This window comes from Staurois parvus, unplaced genomic scaffold (genome assembly GCF_062004578.1).
Source record: "Staurois parvus isolate SC_StPar_1 unplaced genomic scaffold, SC_StPar_1.0 ptg000105l, whole genome shotgun sequence".
Classification (NCBI taxonomy): domain Eukaryota; kingdom Metazoa; phylum Chordata; class Amphibia; order Anura; family Ranidae; genus Staurois; species Staurois parvus.
In genome coordinates this window covers 6,109,882-6,128,680 of record NW_028317901.1, presented here as the reverse complement: position 1 = coordinate 6,128,680, position 18,799 = coordinate 6,109,882, and the positions used below count along the sequence as shown (strand labels likewise).

Below are 18,799 nucleotides of genomic sequence, written 5' to 3'. Positions count from 1 at the left end.
GAAATGAGATCGAGGAAGATTAAATCCAAAGTGTAGCTAAAATAGTAAAATCAGCACAAGGGACTTAGTCATTAGGATGTATCACCTGTGCTGTTCCTCTTCTGCTGGTAGAAATCTTCCTTTCTTCAGGCATGCTAAAAACTGGTAAAAAAAAATGCATGAAAATTGAATCCTTTTACATCAGTTTGTACATCCAACTTCAGTTCTGTTTAAAGTAGTATACATTGTTTTTCACTTCAATAAAAAGCATTAGTAACAAAAATATGTATGTTGCCCAAATGGATGTAAATGGAAAGAACGTAAATGGACAACAACATACTTTTTACATCCCTTTTTTGTCTGTAAAAACAGAAAAGGACACAAACCTTTTTTACGTTTTTTTTTTTTTTTTTCCCTGCAAACATAAACAGACTTGGATGCAAGTAAATGTAAACAGACATATGTCGTATACATCCGCCTGCTCATAGACTTACATTATGGTTCATGATCCCATGAAAGGGTTTGGCAGCACAGTGGCTAAATGCTTAGCACTTCCGCCTGGCAGTACTAGGGTCGTTGGTTCGAATCTCAACCACGGCACCTCCTGCCTGGAATTTGCGTGTTCTCCCTGTACCTGCGTGGGTTTCCTCTGGGTAGTCCGGTTTTTTCCCACACTCCAAAGACATGCTGGTAGGTTAACTGGATCCTGTCTAAATTGCCCCTAGTATGTGTATGTATGAATGTGAGTTAGGGACTTTAATGTACAATATATGTGTAAAGCGCTTCGTAAATTGACGGCGCTATATAAGTACCTGTAATAATAATATAATAATCTTTCCTATTTGAATGTCTCTCTTTATCTGTTCAAAACAGAAGTGAAAGTCTTACAGCAGAAAGGAGGTCGGTCAATTCACATCCCAATTACAGACTTATTAAGTCCAGGAGTGAGTCTGATCTTTCCCAACCTGAATCTGATGAAGAGGGGTATGCCCTGGTGAGTGCTTTCAAACCATTGTTTTTTTTTTTCACTTTCATATAGAAACGTGTGCACTTTTTCCTACAGTTTGTCTGTTTTGAAGTCGGTCACGCTTGTAACTTTCTTTTCTGGAGTAGTGTACCTAGCCTGGAAACTGTATGCCACACTAAAAAAAAAAAAAATCTCAAGTGCGCTACCAAGTACTAATCACTAAGAATAACTATATTAGGGGTTGCAGCAAACACCAAAAAGTGTTCACACTCAGAGTAGCAAATAATATGTGTGGAAACGTTTTGTGATACCCTATTTTCCACACAAACTATTATTAACATCACTCTAAAACCTACAATATTAAAGTGATCATAAATAGTGACGGCATAAAAACAAAGTGACATTGCATCAATCAATAAAGTGCCATAATGCAAACTCAAGACTATAACAATACCCCCACAACTGTGATAAAAATATACATGTGTCAATATATTAGTAAAAACCTGACAGCCTCACTAACCCATTAAATATATAACCTGCAATAATGGGATAACCAATAAATAAATTGCAGTTTTATAAATGTATAACAATATAAATCACGTTCACAAAAAGTAATCCATATGAAAAATAATCTGTATGGAAACCTGACAGCCTCATTAACCCATTAAATATATAATGTGCAATAATGGGATAACCAATAAATAAATTGCAGTTTTATAAATGTATAACAATATAAATCACGTTCACAAAAAGTAATCCGTATGAAAAAGTCCAATCATATTAAAGTTTTGAATGGAAACTATATTCCCAACTTCCCAGGACACAGTGAACACCCATAGCTCCAATACACCTCGTGCACCCTCACCACATGAAGTGTGCCCTTACCTTGGTAGTTGACCCAGATTATTAGGTCAATATGTGCTCACGAGCCAGCTTGTCACGGTTGCCCACCAGATAAGTAAATCCACCTCAATTGGGATATGGCACGGTCCCTGTCCCCTTTAAGACTTCAGCAATCTAGGATGAGGTGTACACTCAAGAAAAGAGAGAAGCCTCCCGTAGTGCAATAATTTATTTGATAAAACCTAAACATATGCAAATGCATTTTAAATGACAAAATAGTCTGCAGACTCTAAAGCAGCATGTCAGTGTTACAGGCAATCGCACATACGGTCCTACGATCCGGACTGGAAATGACATCATTAGCCTTCGTTTTGACGCGTTGCGTCACACCCACTTGACTTCCTCAGGAAAAACTTTTACCCTCCTTTTTTTTGTATGCACACAAGTGTGAACCTTGCCATTAGTTGACCTTTACAGAAGTACACTGGGTACTTTGAAGGATTCACAATTTCTATTTTTGCAGTCTTAATTGCAGTTTTACAGTACACGTGGGTGAATCTGGGACACTTATGTTGTGGGAATTTTTTTCTACTAACAAAAAATGCATGTTTGTCATCAGAATAATACCACATTGTAATAATAATAATAATTTCACATTATTAATATCTTAAAACTTTGTAAAATATCTTTTAGAGTGGAAGACAGAACACAGACTCAGACCTTGCATCTCACCGGAAAAGAGGTGAGCCTTCTTTAATTCGTACCCTGTAGAAATAATAGTATTGTACATTTTCCTTGTTTTATACCCGTGCATGATGTTCAGTGATAGCTGTAATGGCTGCATTTATTTTCCTGATCTAAGCAGTATGTTTTACAAATGTCTCTGAAAATAGATCAGGCACTTTAACCCCTTTATAACCGCCATACATATGCATCACTGGGTGGCCTATGTTTATGTGCTGGGAGCACACTCAGTGCACGCTTCCAGCACAAAGACCGAGCAGGGCCGGCATCTAATCTTGTGGTTGCCGATCCTTTCCTCCGACCAGCGTTCCAGATTGTTTAAAGGGATGCCAAGGTAGGCGGGAAGGGGTTAAAAGAGGCCTTCCAACCTTTTTAATAGTATACCTCTACAAGAGGAAGCTGGTTATTGTAGAGAAATATTTCTCCTATTTATAATAAATTAAATTCAGGTCTGATGATCCTTTTAAGTCTTTTAAATACAAAAATGTTTTTAAAGATTTTTTTTTTTTTTTTTAATACAAAACAGAATTATTTTTAATATCTTGGCCTTTTTCAGTGAAATCAGTCAAAATGGCCATCTGGTGCAGAGTAGGAGTGTTTTACAGGAAACCTATCACAAACCTGGGCAGGTCAGCATATGATGCAAACATGCATAAGTAGAGGTACCATCAGTGGAAACTGCATGTCAAAACAGTCAGATTATCCAGATCTATAGTTACTAGCAGGGTCTTGTGTTTGTACAAGAATAGTCAGAATTTGCATAGATCTTCAGTTATTTTTTTTCCAAGTCTGATCATTTCCATTTGCAGTTTTCTTTTTTAATGACTTATTCTCCTTATGCATTGTTATCATATATCCTCTCTTGATTTCCCAGGTTTGTAACAGGTTTTCTTTAAAGAAAGTGTATATTGTTTGCTAAAGACCTAAGCTTCAGGCAGAGCATCTGGTGAACTCCCAGTGCTTCTCGTTTTGGGAGTTTGCAGGAGCACACAGCAGCTAAAAGGAGTGGCAGCTTCTCTCTTCTGTAGTGCTGGGGTGGTTTTTTTTTTTGGTTTTTTTCGGGGGGTTTTTGCCTCTTGGCAAAACTCATGACTGTCAGATTTATGGCTGGAATCTGACTGTTTGATAGGTGGCTGTGTGCTTACTCTGATTCCACATTAATGCTTTGGGTGGATCATACTCTCTGACATTATTAGATAAAAGGAAGGACAGCAAAGATGGTATGCAAACAAAATTACCTTTTCTTTTGTGTCTGTTGAGGGTCATAGGAATTCAGACTCCAGCCCTAGTATAGCTCTTCCTACTCTCAGCATGTCTTCGTTATTTGCTAGTATCCTAGGAGGACGAACGTCTTTTCTCCACTAGATTACAGCTCCATCACTACTGAGCAGCTATCTGGATCAATGTTTCCTCAGCCTGGCTTTGGAGACCGTACTCAGACACTTCTAGATTAGACGTGTGGGGCTAGCCTCGAATGTGACTTTTGGGCTCTGCATTTTGGTGCTTTTCAGATCTGCATGTATTAGTTAAGTTAGCCGCAGCATTCCTTCAGGGTCCATAGATATGGCATTGCTTTAGAGTTACCCTGTCATTAAATACTCACTTAATAAGTAGGCCGTTCAGGCCAAGCACTCGGTGCTTCCTCGTTACTGGCACTGCTGGACACTGTTAAAATTCCCGCTTTCTGCTGGCATCACTGTGGAGAACTTTAATGCCGAGAGTTTGAGTTTTGACGTTCTCAGTTGGGTGGAGTGCCACATGCTTGCAGTCTGCAATCTCTTTCCCACTATTCATCATTGAGCAAACACATTCCTGCTGCTGTTCCTACTGAAAAAGACACGTAACTCTTAGTTTGTCTCTACTGCCCACCTACAGTGACTTGGTTACTTCAGATGCCTGTCCCTACACCTGCATCCAAGCAATTGTGTTTGTGAGTACCAGAGTCCTACCCTTTACCCTGTGCACGTTGCCTTCTGCTTTGTGGTGCAAACCAGTATATAATTCTAGACACATGGCACAATCCCACAGCCTCTAGCTCGCACTCCACTAATTATTCAAGAGCTGCCTGCAGTGTTGCCCTTGAGGTGCCTGACACTGATAACTTGGAATTTTGCCCTCTGCTATAGTCTGCCATTATCATAAATCTTCCTTAGCTCTGTCAGGCTTGTCCTGTTCCTCTGTTTTTTCCTGGAAGGATGTCATTGCAATCATGCAGGATTTTATCTTCCTAATAGCACTGCTTATCATAACCATGACCACATAAGGGTTGGAAATGGCCTGACTGTTGTAAGAGACCTGATCTCTATTGCGGTGTATCCCTTTTGTTATGGAACATTTGGAACTCTTGCCCTCAGCCTTGAATTACATTGTCAATGGGTTGTTAGAATTCCCACCCCTCATCTACATTACCAGTCTCCTGTCCGTAAACATAAGGAGGCCATCTTGCCTAAAGTGTTGGTCTGCGGAGTCTACCTTCAGCACATTTACTCTGCATACCTTTTGAGGATCAGCGTCTCTTTGGGGCCACTCTGGATGCATCTAGAAAGACTGGCTGCTCTTTAGAGGCCAAAACAGTATTTTTGTTTCTCCCAGGCTTTCACTTCCAAAGCCAAAACAATTTCTGGCACCCAGTCTGCCCGCAAACGCTGGACTTCCAAGTTTCCCAAACCATCAGAAAACCTTCCTCAATATGAGGGAGTGCTCCCACTTTTCAAAGTGGGGGATCATCTCTAAGCTTTTGTGGCATTTGGACAACCTGTATCTCAAATTCTTGAGTTTGGGAGGTGATTTTCAGAGCCTCCAAGCTATACGTTTTCTTATCCCCTCCCTGCTTTCAACCTTTCATTACGCACATTAGCATATCTCCATACTGCCCTGCTGGGGCTTCTGTAGCAGTGTGCCCATGCCCCAGTTCCTGTGACAGATCAGTTCCAGAGATTTTATTCCAGCCTGTTCATTTTCCAAACCAAAAGGATGCATCCGATTTTACAGGGATCCTCTAGGAGAAGCAGTGGAATTCTTTGGTGGCTTTGAGGGATCCGTACACCCTGATCTGTGCCTTTCCTTTTCTAAAACTCCTACCTCATCTGATTCTCAGCATTGGGATTGAGGGCATTCCAGTGATCCTCAATAGCTGTGGACTGGCCAAGGTGGATGTGGTCCTCCGACCTAATGAGACTCCTGGCAGATATTTCATGGACTTTTCCAGATCATTTGGATCTCCTGTTTAAAGAATCCATTTTATTATCCTGCTTCATACTTCCTGGCCTTAACAGCATGGCTGTTAAAGCCCAGGTCCTGTGGGACAGAGGCAGGTCTAAATCAGTCATCTCATGATGCTGACCTAGCATGTCTACTTCCTGCAAGGTTATGGAATACACCTGGCCTTTTTGTAGATGCGTCTGTACAAGCATTTTGCCCTTAGCACCATCAAGCATTGGGTCTCTGTGCATGTGATTTTGTTTCAGAGATTACTTCCTTTCCATTCTTTAAAAAATCTTTTTTGCAGGGTGCCTCCCATGTGGCTCCCCAGTGCACTCTCATGCATTTATCTCACAGCCACTGCTTCCATTAGAAAGAGTGACTCTGTCATTTCTAAAGGTCCTCATAAGACGAGATCTCTTTCTGGTTCCACCATTTCTTTGCAGCTCTGACAGACCATCATTCAGGCCTATGTTCTTAAAGCCTAACTGTCGGTTTCTTTTGACTTTAAATAGTTCATTTGGACCAAGGTGGCCCTAGCTTCAGTAATAGATGTGCCCGCTGCAAGCACTGTATGTCACATCAGATACAATATGCACAGTGTTTTTGCAGTGGTACAGGAACTTCCCGTTCTGCTCCTGAAACGAGATTGAGCCGGGCTGAGTACTGCTCAGCCATTCACAGGAAGCTTTTTATTTGAAGTGTTACTAAACATAAAACCATAAAATCAGTCTGTATATGCAGTAAAGCATGCTTGTTATACTCCCTATGGAAGGGGTTAATCTTCTGCATTGTGTAAAACCGCTGTTTGATCCTGACTTCTCTGATCCTCCCCTTCTTCCAGTGTCCTCCTCTTATCTCATGATAAGACAAATCATGTGGAGTCACTCTGCACATGCTCAGTTTAGTGTGTATCGTTAGAGAGGTTTTTAATTTTTTTTGGGAGAGTGCATGTGATCAGCACAGGGCCAATCAGTACTTCTCGTACTCACTGTGGAACCTAAGGAGTTAATCCTCTGAATTATGTAAAAAGCATGTTTGATCCTCTCTTCTCTGATCCTCCCGTTCTACTGTCCCCAATCCCGGGGTCCTGCATCCTCCTAGAGCAGAATGAAAACTCCTCCTACACGCTTTAACATGTGCTCGGTTGGGTGCTGATAGACGTCACAAGACTTCTCTAAATTCTGATGAGAAAAGGTATTTAGTAGTATATATTTACTAATATAATTGCACTTCCATGTTCTGTGTACTGTGGGAGACCAGATATTGTGAATGCAGGGTCCTGGGTTTAGTAACACTTTAATCAGTGAACACAGTACTTCCTGTAATAGGCTGAAATGGAGAGGCAGGCAGATGGCATCACCATCTCCACCTCAACAAATTGGAAGAAGCCCTCTTATTGAGGAAATATAGGCCTTCCTATGAATGGCTGAGCAGTGCTCAGTTCGACTTGATTTTGTTCTGGAAGTGGGATGGGTAATCCCTGTCTTAGTGCTGTATACAGTATGTAGCTGATACTACATCCAATTTATGCAGTGCTCCCAGCAGGTGCATCTGTTAATGAAGCAAATAGCTGGGACCAGCTTGGTCCAAATGAACTATATAAAGTGTCAAGTAACCTGAAGTTAGGCTTGGATTCGTCTCATTCCTGTCAAGCTCACTCTAGATCTGTGAGTGCTTATTTGGCTTTTTCAGCTTTAGAGTGTTACTAAACCCAGGACCCTGCATTTACTGTGCCTTATCTCCCACAGTACACAGAACATGGAAATGCAATTATTTTTGTGAATCTAAACTGCTAAATACCTTTTCTCATCAGCAGTATATAGCAGTCTTGTGACTTCTATCAGTGTCCAGAAGAGCACTGGCTAAAGCTTGTAAGAAGAGTTTTCTTTCTCCCCTGATTGTCCTATGAGGCTGCATAACCCCTGACCCTCTGGACATCGCTGCTTGGCCCTGTGCTGATCACATGCACTCTCCCAAAGGAAAAAAACTCTCTAGCAATGCACACCAAACTGAGCATGTGCAGCTTGTCTCCAAGGCTCTGTTCTATCATCAGATGGATTGGGGACAGTAGCAGGGGAGGATCAAAGAAGACAGGATCAAACATGCTTTTTACATAATGTAGAGGATTAACTCCTTAGGTTCCACAGTGAGTATAACTAGCATGCTTTACCACTTTAAGTGTTTGTTTCCCAGAATTGCAAGGCTGTCTCCTGGTCTTCTGTTCACATTATTTCTAAGTTTTAAGAAGTGAATGTATCATTTGTCGGATTCAAGTGCAAGGTCTTTCAGATGGCTCTTTGAGCTGCAGGCAGTCCCCAGTTCTGTTGGTGTTTATAGGCCTATTAATGCTTTGTCCACCCCTCATTTGGACTGCTTTTGGATGTCCGGTGCCTCATTGGGCGAGACAGAAAATGGAATTGCCCAAAAAATCCTTGGAGTTGATTGCTGGGACACAGGTCCCACCCCTCAGAGTTTCTGATTATGCTCTTGGTACTGCTCTAAAGCAAAACTGAGGATTTCTAGGAGTAGGAGGGGTTATTCGGGGCTGGCCCACAATTTGTTTTGTTTGCCAGTGTCCAATCCTCCTGTAGGCCGCTGTATAACCTGATGGTTTCTGAATTCTGTGTCCCTCAAAGGACTTGCCTAATCCTAAGAAATGGATTTTACGGTAAGTACAAAATCCCATTTTCTCTACTGCTAGAGCGATATCTTAGCACAAATAATACATACATGTATCACATGATTAGCAGCTATTAGGAGTAAGCCCAACTTCCCTTCCCTTTCCTCTTTGTGTCTCCATTATAAAATCCTTTCGTTTTCTCTGCTGATACCTGGCTATTAGTCCACTTGTCCCCTCTTGGCCTCTTGAGCCCCAGGAAAAAGAAGATCGCCAAGCAAGTACTTAATGGCATGTTCCCCTTTTCTCCTTGTTTACTTGCTTCTTTCCAGCTGGCTATTGTCTTTCATATTACAATGTAATGTATTCATTGTATGAGCTCACTATGCTTTGGCCTGCAACAAAGGGCATCCATTTTATCATCTGCTTCATAGGCACATGCCTGGAAAACATCAGCGCTGAAATAGCTGAGCAGTTAATTTCACATTATTATCTGCAGTAAGTGAAAGTGATGTGCAGTGTAATAATGATGAGTATGTACTGTTGATTTGTTAAAATCAGATAAACATTTAACCAGATTATTTAACTTGTTTCCTTGCCTTTGATTTCTCTGCAGTTAAATTTGAGCAGAATTTTTCAGTGTGATTTAGGCTAACCTCCCGTAGACATACTCTACATCATTATACTTAAAGCATACTCACTTAACAATATGGCTTCATGGGGAAAAAATTGTACCGGTGCTAAAGTATTAGGCCTTCCTGAATGTCATTTCTTTTCTCTACAGTGTCCCCATCGGAACCCCCAGTCAGTGATTCCTGGGCCCGCCTAAAGCACAGTCGGGATTGGTTGTGTGGTTCCACTTGTGCCTTTGATCCAGATTCAGAAAGCAGCAAAACACTTGGTGTACACACGCTGATAGACAATGTACTGAGCTTCGTAAGTGGGGATGTAGGTAATGCTCCTGGCTTTAAAGAGCCTGAAGAAGGCATGTCTAGCTCTCCCCAGGCCTGTATCATTGCAATGGAACAACAACAGCAACGTGCTGAGGTATTTTATTTACTGCAAACCTTTAATATCTTCTAGGTACAAACTGTAAATACGGAGAAACAAATATAAAGTGCTTTACAAACGTATTCAATTTCCTTGGTATTCATCCTTTTTTGTTGTATTTGAGTCAGGAATTAAATCTATTTTTTTCTGGGCTTTGTACCATGCAATGTACACAACAAGCCCATGAAATTGAAGGTAAAAATTTTTTTTTTAATTACTGTAGACACAGACAATACAAAATACAATAAATAAAAAAAAATCCTTGAGTGCATAAGTATTCACCCCCTTTTCTATGAACCATTTTAAATAAAATGTGGTCATATCAATTTAATTTAGAAGTCCCAGTTAGATGATTGCATAAGGTCCACCTGTGTGCAATCAAATTGTCTGTCATGATCTGTCACATAATGCCACTATGAATACAATACATTTGTTTTGAACAGGCCCCTGAGTCTGCAACACCACTAAGCAGCAACATGAAGACCAGTGAGCAAGTCAGAGAGAAAATGTGGGGAAGTATAGATCAAGATTAGGTTATAAAATTTATCCCAAACTTTGAACAACCCATGACGCACCATTAGATCCATTATAACAAAATAGAATATGGCACCACTACAAACCTGACTAGAGGACAACCCACAGACCAGGCAAGAAGGATATTATTCAGAGATGTAACAAAAACACCAAAGGTAACACAGAAGGAGCTATAAAGATTCACAGGGGAGATGGAGTATCTGTCCATTGGACCACTTTAAGCTGTATACTCCACAGAGCGGGGCTTTGTTAAAGAGTGACCAGTAAAAAAGGAAAAAGGTTCTCTGGTCAGATCAGAGTAAAATTTAACTTTTTGGCCATCCTAAAAACACTGTGGGGTTGATTTACTAAAACTGGAGAGTGCAAAATCTGGCCTAGCTGTGCATTTTAGCCATTCATCATCTAACTTCAGCTTGCTCAATTAAGCTGGAATCCTGAAAGCTGATTGGTTTCTATGCAGAGCTGCACCAGATTTTGCACTCTCCTGCTTTAGTAAATGAACTCCTATGTGTGGCAGACACCCAGCAGCACGTAGCATCACCCTGAGCACAACATCCCCACACTGAAGAATGGTGGTGACAGCATTATGCAATTGGGATGCTTTTCATTTCCATGTATTGATAAACTGGACAAGATTTAAAGATGGATGGCGCTAAATACAAGGCAGTTCTTGAAAAAAAACCTATATGAGTTTGCCAGAGATTTGGGACTGGGATGAAGGTTTACCTTCCAGCAGGACAATGACCCAAAACATACTGCTAAAGCTACACTGGATTGGTTTAAGGAGAAACACTGAAATGTCTTGGAATGACCTAGTCAAGGCCAAATTTAAATCGAATCGGGAATCTGTGGAATGATTTGAAGTTTGCTGTAGACCAATGCAGCCCAACTAATTTGAGCTTTGAGCAGTTTTGCCTTAAAGAAGAGGTAAAAATACCAGTGTCTAGATGTGCTAAGCTAATTGAGATATACCCCAGGAGAACTGTAGCTGTAATTTCAGAAAATGGTGGTGCTAAAAGTAATGACTTTGAATACTGATGCACACTCAAAATTTCTGTCCTAGTTATTGTGTGTGTGTGACAACAAACATGTTTTCACCTTCAGAGTTGTAGGCACATTGTGTACATCACATGATGCATAACCCCAAAAAATCCATTTGAATTCTAGGTTGTGATGTAACAAAATAGAAAAGAAACACTAAGGGTGGAGGAAGGTGAATACATTTCTTTAGTATTTCAGTATGTTGGAACAGAATTGCTAAAAAGTTAGATATTATATCATAACAGAAACTGCCTGTAAGTTCTATGTATTATGTTATCCCCTCATTGAGTTCGAAGCTATTTTATTCTTAATGTAGCTCAAGAAAAATGGAAATGTCTGTAGCAAATGATGAGCTATGGGCTACCGTTACTCTAGTAGTGCATGCAAGCCCAAAATATGAAAGTGCTTCTATAGGCAACAGGTGAAACTTGCACTAATAATGCCATCCAGCAAACAATGCAGCTGATCTAGTCTAGTTGTCTGTATTCCACCACACTCAGATTTTTATAAATGGAGGACAGATGTGTCTACATCATAAAGTGTGTGTGGTGTGCTACTTTTTTCTCTGTGCTGTCATCAATCTAATTCAAACTTCCAAGGTAGATTTGAATGCAGTTAATGATTTATGATTCAGTGTTCATTCCTTTTTCAGGGAGTGTTTTGTGCGTTGTTGTTTTTTGTTTTGTCAAGACACGCTTATGTTTGTGAATGGTAGCTCTTAAAGAGAGAGCATAAATATGTTTTCAGTGCAGGGGCGGACTGACCATTTGGAAACTCGGGCACTGCCCGAGGGCCCGAGGTCAGTAGGGGGCCACATGAGATGCCCCTGGTACCTTTTTCATAGGCTTTTTTGAATTTGGGCAAGGACACGGGCCCCATGATCCCCTATTGCCTGGGGGGCCCCATGAGTTGTCAGTCCGTCCCTGTTTCAGTGAATACATATTTTGAGTTGTTAGTGCTTTACTGTAAATCATTTTTATATGATTTTTTTTACAAGATTTGTTCAGTAGAGGGAGATGTATGGGGCCATTTCTTTCTTTCCCTCTCTCTCTGTCGGTGTGTGTGCCTTCCACTGTCTTTGTTTCTCTCTCAGCAGTATAGGTAAGAATTTTGCCATGTAGGCTTTGCATTGTTTTCAGTGGGTTGGCCGACTCATATACCTTCATCGTGAGCGTTCAGAAAGCTCCGTTAAAGTGCAGGACTGCAGGTAGCAGAGCCTGCATATATAATCTGCAAATATGACTGACCCCATGAACATATATAAGTAAAAATTCTATACAGAACAATGTATTTGAATGTGAAAGTGGAGCTCCTGGCACATAGTTCTTTGTAACTTCTGGTGTGTAAAGAAATGTCACCTCTGCTCAGTTGTAATAAATGGGCAAATCGTTTCATAGTAATTTAATATAGTGCAACACAGTGGTTAAATGGTTAGCACTTCCGCCTGGCAGTACTGGGGTCGTTGGTTCGAATCCCAACCACTGCACAACCTGCCTGGCGTTTGCATGTTCTCCCTGTTCCTCCATGGGTTTCCTCCGGGTACTCCAGTTTCCTCCCACACGCCAAAGACATGCTAATAGGTGAACTGGCTCCTGTCTAAATTGGTTCTAGTATGTGTATGTATGATTGTAAGTTAGGGACCTTAGATTGTACGCCCCTTGAGGGTTCGGGTCTGATGTGAATGTACAATATATATCTAAAGCGCTGCGTAAATTGACGGCGCTATATAAGTACCTGAAATAAATAAAATAAATATAAATTATTTTTTCCTGGTGAGTAGTAAAGCTCCTGATGTACTTCCGGACAGCTTGGATGTGGAAGCTGCTGGTCTTGGATTGCTTCACAGAAATTTAAAATTTCTTTCTGACAAGTTCTGCAAGTCTAAGCATTGATTAAAGCTGAGCAGGGTAAGAGTTCCTTATTCATCAGAACTTTCAAAACCTCTGTGCTCGGAGTTCCACTTCAACAAACATTGATAAGAAATCAACGTTATGCAAATAACACTGTTCAACAGGTAAAATGTTTTGGGCATAAAATTAGCTAATCTTACATAATTTTGGGGTGCTGAAAACGAAAATGACCCTAAAAAATGTTGATTGGCTCTAGTTTCCATGATATATTCACCCATCTAATGACGTAAGCCATTCAAAATTATGATGCAACTTCAGCTGCATATTGCGCAATTGATACTGGTGACCAATAGAAAATTGCATGTATACTGAGATGATGCAATATTAGCCTTTAATTGCATCACTTCACTGCATAAAAGCTGCAGTATCTGTAGCTGATTGTAGTTCGACAGCGTCTTTACATTTCGTTTTATGCTTATATAGGCTACTCAGTAATGCCTCGAACTTGTGTGAATAAAGCAGATAATTTCTGCTATATCTGCGGTGAAATAACTTTTATCTCACAAAAAAGGAGGATAACAGGAATGATTAAGAAAGCCTACAACTTGTATTTTGGCTGCAAGATAGGAGACCAGGACAAGAGCTGGGCACCACATATATGCTGCAATTCTTGTGGGACGGCACTGGAGCAATGGTTGAATGGAAAAAAGGCATCTATGCCTTTCGCTGTGCCAATGATTTGGAGAGAGCCAACAGATCATGTTAGTAATTGTTACTTTTGTATGGTGCCTCCAATTGTAAAAGGGCTAAATAAGAAGAAAAAGTTATCTGTGCACTATCCAAATATTCCATCGGCAATACGTCCAGTTCCTCATGGAGAGGGGCTACCAATTCCTAAAGCACCAGAATCCTTCGTGGTTGAGTCAAGTGAGGAAGAACCTGAAGCGTGTAGTCACGTGCAGTTGTAAGAGATAGCCCTTTCCTCGAATACAAGAGAAAAGCCAAGAGAAGCAAAACCGACACAAACTGAAGACAAAACTAGTGAGAATCCTAAGTATTAAAATGATTCAACTTAGCTTATGGCTATAATTTTTCTTGGTAATCCTATGCAATATATTATGCCATTTAGGCTTTGTTATGTAGTCAATATCACTTGCTTTATATTTGTGGAAAGACATCTATCTATATAATTATTGTGCATTATGTAGTCATTACGCCTATAGTAGAAAACTTTCCGTTTACAGAAAAACTAGAGCCAATTGACAAATTTCATTGTTATATTTGAACTCAGAATGTGAAATTCATTAAGAAATGGATCCTTTTGTTTCCAAAACTGGCAAAAAATAAAAATTTGTTGAACAGTGTAATCTTATGTGTTTATCTAAAACATTTTCTGTTTTCCGTTTAGCTGCGTTTGGAAGCTTTGCACCAAATCCTTGTCCTGTTGTCTGGGATGGAGGAGAAGGGAAATGCTCAAACACTAGGCAGCCGCCAGTCATCTGCCACTTTTCAGTCCTCCTCCCTCCTCACTTCTGTTAGATTGCAGTTTCTTGCTGGATGCTTTGGGCTGGGTACAGTGGGTCATACAGGCTCCAAAGGTGAATGTGTCCATCTGCATCACTATCAGGTAAAACCAGTGAAAATGGCTAAGCACAGTGTGTTGGTATGTTTTTGTAACAATAAATACATTTTTATATTTGTTATTAGGATGGAATACGTGCATCAAAGAGAAATATTCAGACTGAGATCCAAAAAGCAGTGCACAAAATCTACCAACAGCTGTCTGCTACCCTAGACCGTGCTCTGCAAGCCAACAAGCACCATGTGGGTGAGTACATTAGCCGCCTCGCTGGGACTTACTCTGCAGTAGTACAGAGAGAGGGGTGAATTCTTTATACATGATTTTTTTTTTTTTTTTCAGTAGACACCAGTAAGCGTTGCTCTGTGTTTGGAGAGAACTTTCTTTTCTTTGTGGTTATTAAATTCCTAATTTGCTGGTGACATAACTGAGTGGTCTATTGGTTTTACTCGTTTCAGTTCTGCAATAAATCTTTTCTCATTTCAGAGGCACAGCAGCGTCTACTATTAGTGACGGTCTTTGCCCTCAGCGTACGATACCAGCCTGTAGATGTGTCTCTAGCAATTTCTACAGGTCTACTTAGTGTTCTTTCCCAGTTATGTGGTACTGAGACTATGTTGGGACAACCACTTCAGCTGCTACCCAAGTCTGGAGTTTCCCAGTTGAGCACTGCACTAAAAGTAGCCAGCACCCGACTGCTACAGATCCTTGCAATTACTACAGGGTGAGTATCTCACAAAATGTTTTATTTATTCAAAAGATTCTACTGAAAAGTACTATAAAATGTTTTATTCTTGTGTCAACCGTATATTTGACAGCCCTTATGTAGTATTTGTTTTACTACATAATTGAGAAACCGCAAAGACTTTATTGTAAGACCTCACAGTACACATACTGTAAATGTACACAATGTTAAAGTGTTACTAAACCCACTACAGTAAAATCAGTCTGTATATGCAGTAAAGCATGCTTGTTATACTCACTGTGGAACCTAAGGGATTAATCCTCCGCATTGTGCAAAAAGGATCTTTGAAAAGCTGTTTGATGCTGACTTCTCTGATCCTCCCCTTCTGCTGTCCCCAATCCATCTGTTGGGAGAGTGCATGTGATCAGCACAGGGCCAATCAGCGCTTTCCAGACAGAGGGTCACGAGTTATGCAACCTCATAGGGCAATCAGAGGAGAATGAAAACTCCTCCTACAATCTTTACTCAGTGCGGTGCTGGACACTGATAGAAGTCACAAGACTGCTCTAACTGCTGATGAAAAAAGGTATTAACTAAAATAATTGCATTTCCACGTTCTGTGTACTGTGGGAGACCAGATATAGTTAATGTATGGTCCTGGGTTTAGTAACACTTTAACTTAGGGCTTAAATAAATGTATAGTCATTTATTACTGCTCATTTTCCACACTGCATTAGCCACAATATAACACTCTAAGTTATGTGCAGCCTTTTGTGAGAATGGCAGACATGAATAGCCTTGTGCAAATTTCAGACTCACAGTGATACTGGGTGAACTGGTGGCATCTCAGGGTAGATAGGAAGTAATGTGGCTTGTAAATTCAACCAGCTTATGGTGAAGTGAACCTGCTGCTTTTCCTATTTATGAAACCTGATTAACTTTATTTGTAATCTTCTCTGGGCAGTGGTCCGGGGGCCAGATGCAGCCCTTTGCTTACTTTTACCTGGTCCTTGGAGCGCTACTTCATCCCAATGACACCAGTGATGGGGTGCAATTCATCCCAATGACACCAGTGATGGGGTGCAATTCATCCCAATGACACCAGTGATGGGGTGCAATTCATTCCAATGACACCAGTGATGGGGTGCAATTCATCCCAATGACACCAGTGATGGGGTGCAATTCCTCCCAATAACACCAACGATGGGGCACAGTTCCACCCAATTGCTCCAACAATTGGGCCCAATAACACCAATGACAGGGTACAAGTCCTCCCAATGACACCAGCGATGGTGCACGATTCCCCAATGACACAATGATGGGGCACAGTTTAGCACCAAAAGGGGGGCATTGTTTGCTCCCACTGATACTGGGACACTTTCTACTCCCAATGTCCACAGTCCGTCCCCCCTAAAGTCTGATGGACCGTAAACTGGCCCTTTTGTGTATATATAGTTTTGAAGACCCCTGTTCTAGGGCAATAGCATACTAGCAATCCTGATGGAATTGCTATACAGGGCAGAGAAATACTCACCTGTTTCCATACTTCACTCCCTCACTTTGTATGCCAAGTGTTAAAGCATAAAATGTACACATTTGTTCCACGTCAGTGGGCATACTGATCATATTATTTTTAATATTTAAATTAAAATGTTAGTGAAAGTTATTGTTACCTATATTTATTTAGTTCTTTACTGACGCTATCGCCGGAAGATTTGCCATTCACTAAAAATTCTGGGTTTTTTTTGCAATGAATTACAGCAAAATTAAAATGAGTACACTTATACTTTTCTTTGTAATATTCAACACACATCCCTTTTTGTTTTTGTAGATTTCTAAGTATGTAAAGTTTATGTTGCAGCTTATTGACTATTCTGTTTTTGTTTTTCTTGTTTAGGACATATGCGGATAAGTTAAGCCCTAAAGTAGTCCAGTCATTGCTTGACTTACTTTGTAGCCAGCTGAAAAACCTTTTGTCTCAGGCTGGGGTTATGCCATCCTTTGGAGAAGAGGAAGAAGACAGGAAGGCAGATCTTATTGGAGAAAGTGAAAGAAAAGACTACAGAGGTATGATTACCAAAATAACTTCACTTGGTTTAGTATGTTTAATTGACATAAAATGCTTTCTATAGACTGAATGAGATGAGTAATTCCAGGTGTGATGTATGTGGTGTTATGTGTTCATGAGCCACTAGCAGTCTGGAATTTGTCTGTGGTTGCTGTTGTAGGTTCTATAGTCCTTCCACTAAAAGGCTAATCTTTGTGTACAGTGTTTTTTTTTTTTTTTTTGTTTTTTTTCCCTCACATTAGCATCACTTCAACAGCAACAGGAATATACCACTAGTTAAGAGGAAAGTGACATCACACCATCTAAATGTATTTTTTTCTACTCTTTACAGCTACCCTTAGGAAACAGCGCACAGCTGAGCTTCATCTTGGAGACTTTTTGGTCTTCCTTCGTAGAGTGGTGTCTTCCAAGGCTATCCAGTCAAAGATGGCATCTCCCAAATGGACAGAGGTGTTGCTGAATATTGCCTCTCAAAAGTGCAGCTCAGGTAATCTAACATCAGATCAACTTGTGCATATGAAGCTAGTAGACTATAATAATGTTGTCTAATTCCAACAAACTGGTCCTTCAAGATTTTTACCTCTGTTGAAATTGAAGTAATTCACACATCTTATGACAGCTGATGTTTTTGCACAGGTGTTCCACTTGTAGGGAATCTCAGGACCAGGCTCCTCGCCCTGCATGTGCTAGAAGCTGTATTACCCGCTTGTGAATCTAGTGTGGAAGATGACCAAATGGCACAGGTGTGATACTTAGATTCATAATAATTGGGAATGTAATAACATTTGAAATCCTGAAAACTAAGGGGTCACTTTATCAATTAATTCAGTTGTAAGTTTTTGATGCCAATGCTTTTTATTTTTTTCCCTTTCAACCCATTTGTTAAAGTGGAACTTTATCCATAACAACTTAATAAAATATTATGTTCTTTAGCAAGGAACATGCATTCCACATTATTAATTATGCTACCAAAATGAGTGTGTTCCTGTTTCTTGTTGCTGGAGGCTGCCATTTTGCCGAAGCCCAGAGCCCCTGAGCAGCAATAAATCTTTAGGCTGTCAGCAGACCAGCCTCTACGTTTTCAGAACAGTCCTGAAAAATAGAGAGCAACTGAGCTTCTGCAGAGCAGGGTGAGACCATGTATTACTAAATTTTAAACAGTATAACCACTTATCTTTAATGTTTTATACACAAAAGGGGCCAGCATGAAGTGATCTAGCAGGACTTCATTTTCTGACGAACGTTCCACTTTAAAGAGACAATGTCACTTTGCCCATACAAGACAAAGTTAAAAGTTAGAACATGGTGTTTATTCTCAGCCTGTTTGAGGTTGGATGATGAGGAAAAACATGCTATTCACCCATGGGCTGTACCTCACTCATCAGACATCAGTTTTCAGACTTGGCTTAGTGTCTGGTCATACTGGTGCAATTTACAAATTGAAATTGCATCTAATATATTTGAATGTCAGTGTCTTAATGTGCGATTTTGCTGAAGTGCGATTTATATAGTTCTTGCATTACTATAATGGAAATCACACTGCAAATTGCAAGAAATCATTGAAAATCTTCACAAGTAGCAATAAAGTCTTTAGAAATTGTGCCTGAAATCGCATTGAAATTGCACACAAATCGAGCG

General features: G+C 40.3%; 1 protein-coding gene across 7 annotated transcripts in view; it reads left to right on the top strand.

The window, feature by feature from the left end:
* Positions 1 to 18,799, top strand: part of HERC1 (HECT and RLD domain containing E3 ubiquitin protein ligase family member 1) — a 199,974-nt gene that overhangs the window by 101,742 nt on the left and 79,433 nt on the right. For 5 of the 7 annotated variants that reach the window (XM_089671440.1, XM_089671442.1, XM_089671443.1 and 2 more), the window contains exons 25-34: positions 853 to 973; positions 2,483 to 2,531; positions 8,580 to 8,645; positions 9,139 to 9,401; positions 14,238 to 14,456; positions 14,537 to 14,657; positions 14,895 to 15,132; positions 16,991 to 17,160; positions 17,493 to 17,648; positions 17,798 to 17,904. In XM_089671440.1, the coding sequence (XP_089527566.1) occupies positions 853 to 973; positions 2,483 to 2,531; positions 8,580 to 8,645; positions 9,139 to 9,401; positions 14,238 to 14,456; positions 14,537 to 14,657; positions 14,895 to 15,132; positions 16,991 to 17,160; positions 17,493 to 17,648; positions 17,798 to 17,904 (1,510 nt within the window). The remainder of the gene's footprint in view (positions 1 to 852; positions 974 to 2,482; positions 2,532 to 8,579; positions 8,646 to 9,138; positions 9,402 to 14,237; positions 14,457 to 14,536; positions 14,658 to 14,894; positions 15,133 to 16,990; positions 17,161 to 17,492; positions 17,649 to 17,797; positions 17,905 to 18,799) is intronic. The other 2 variants (XM_089671445.1, XM_089671444.1) reach the window with 1 other exon arrangement.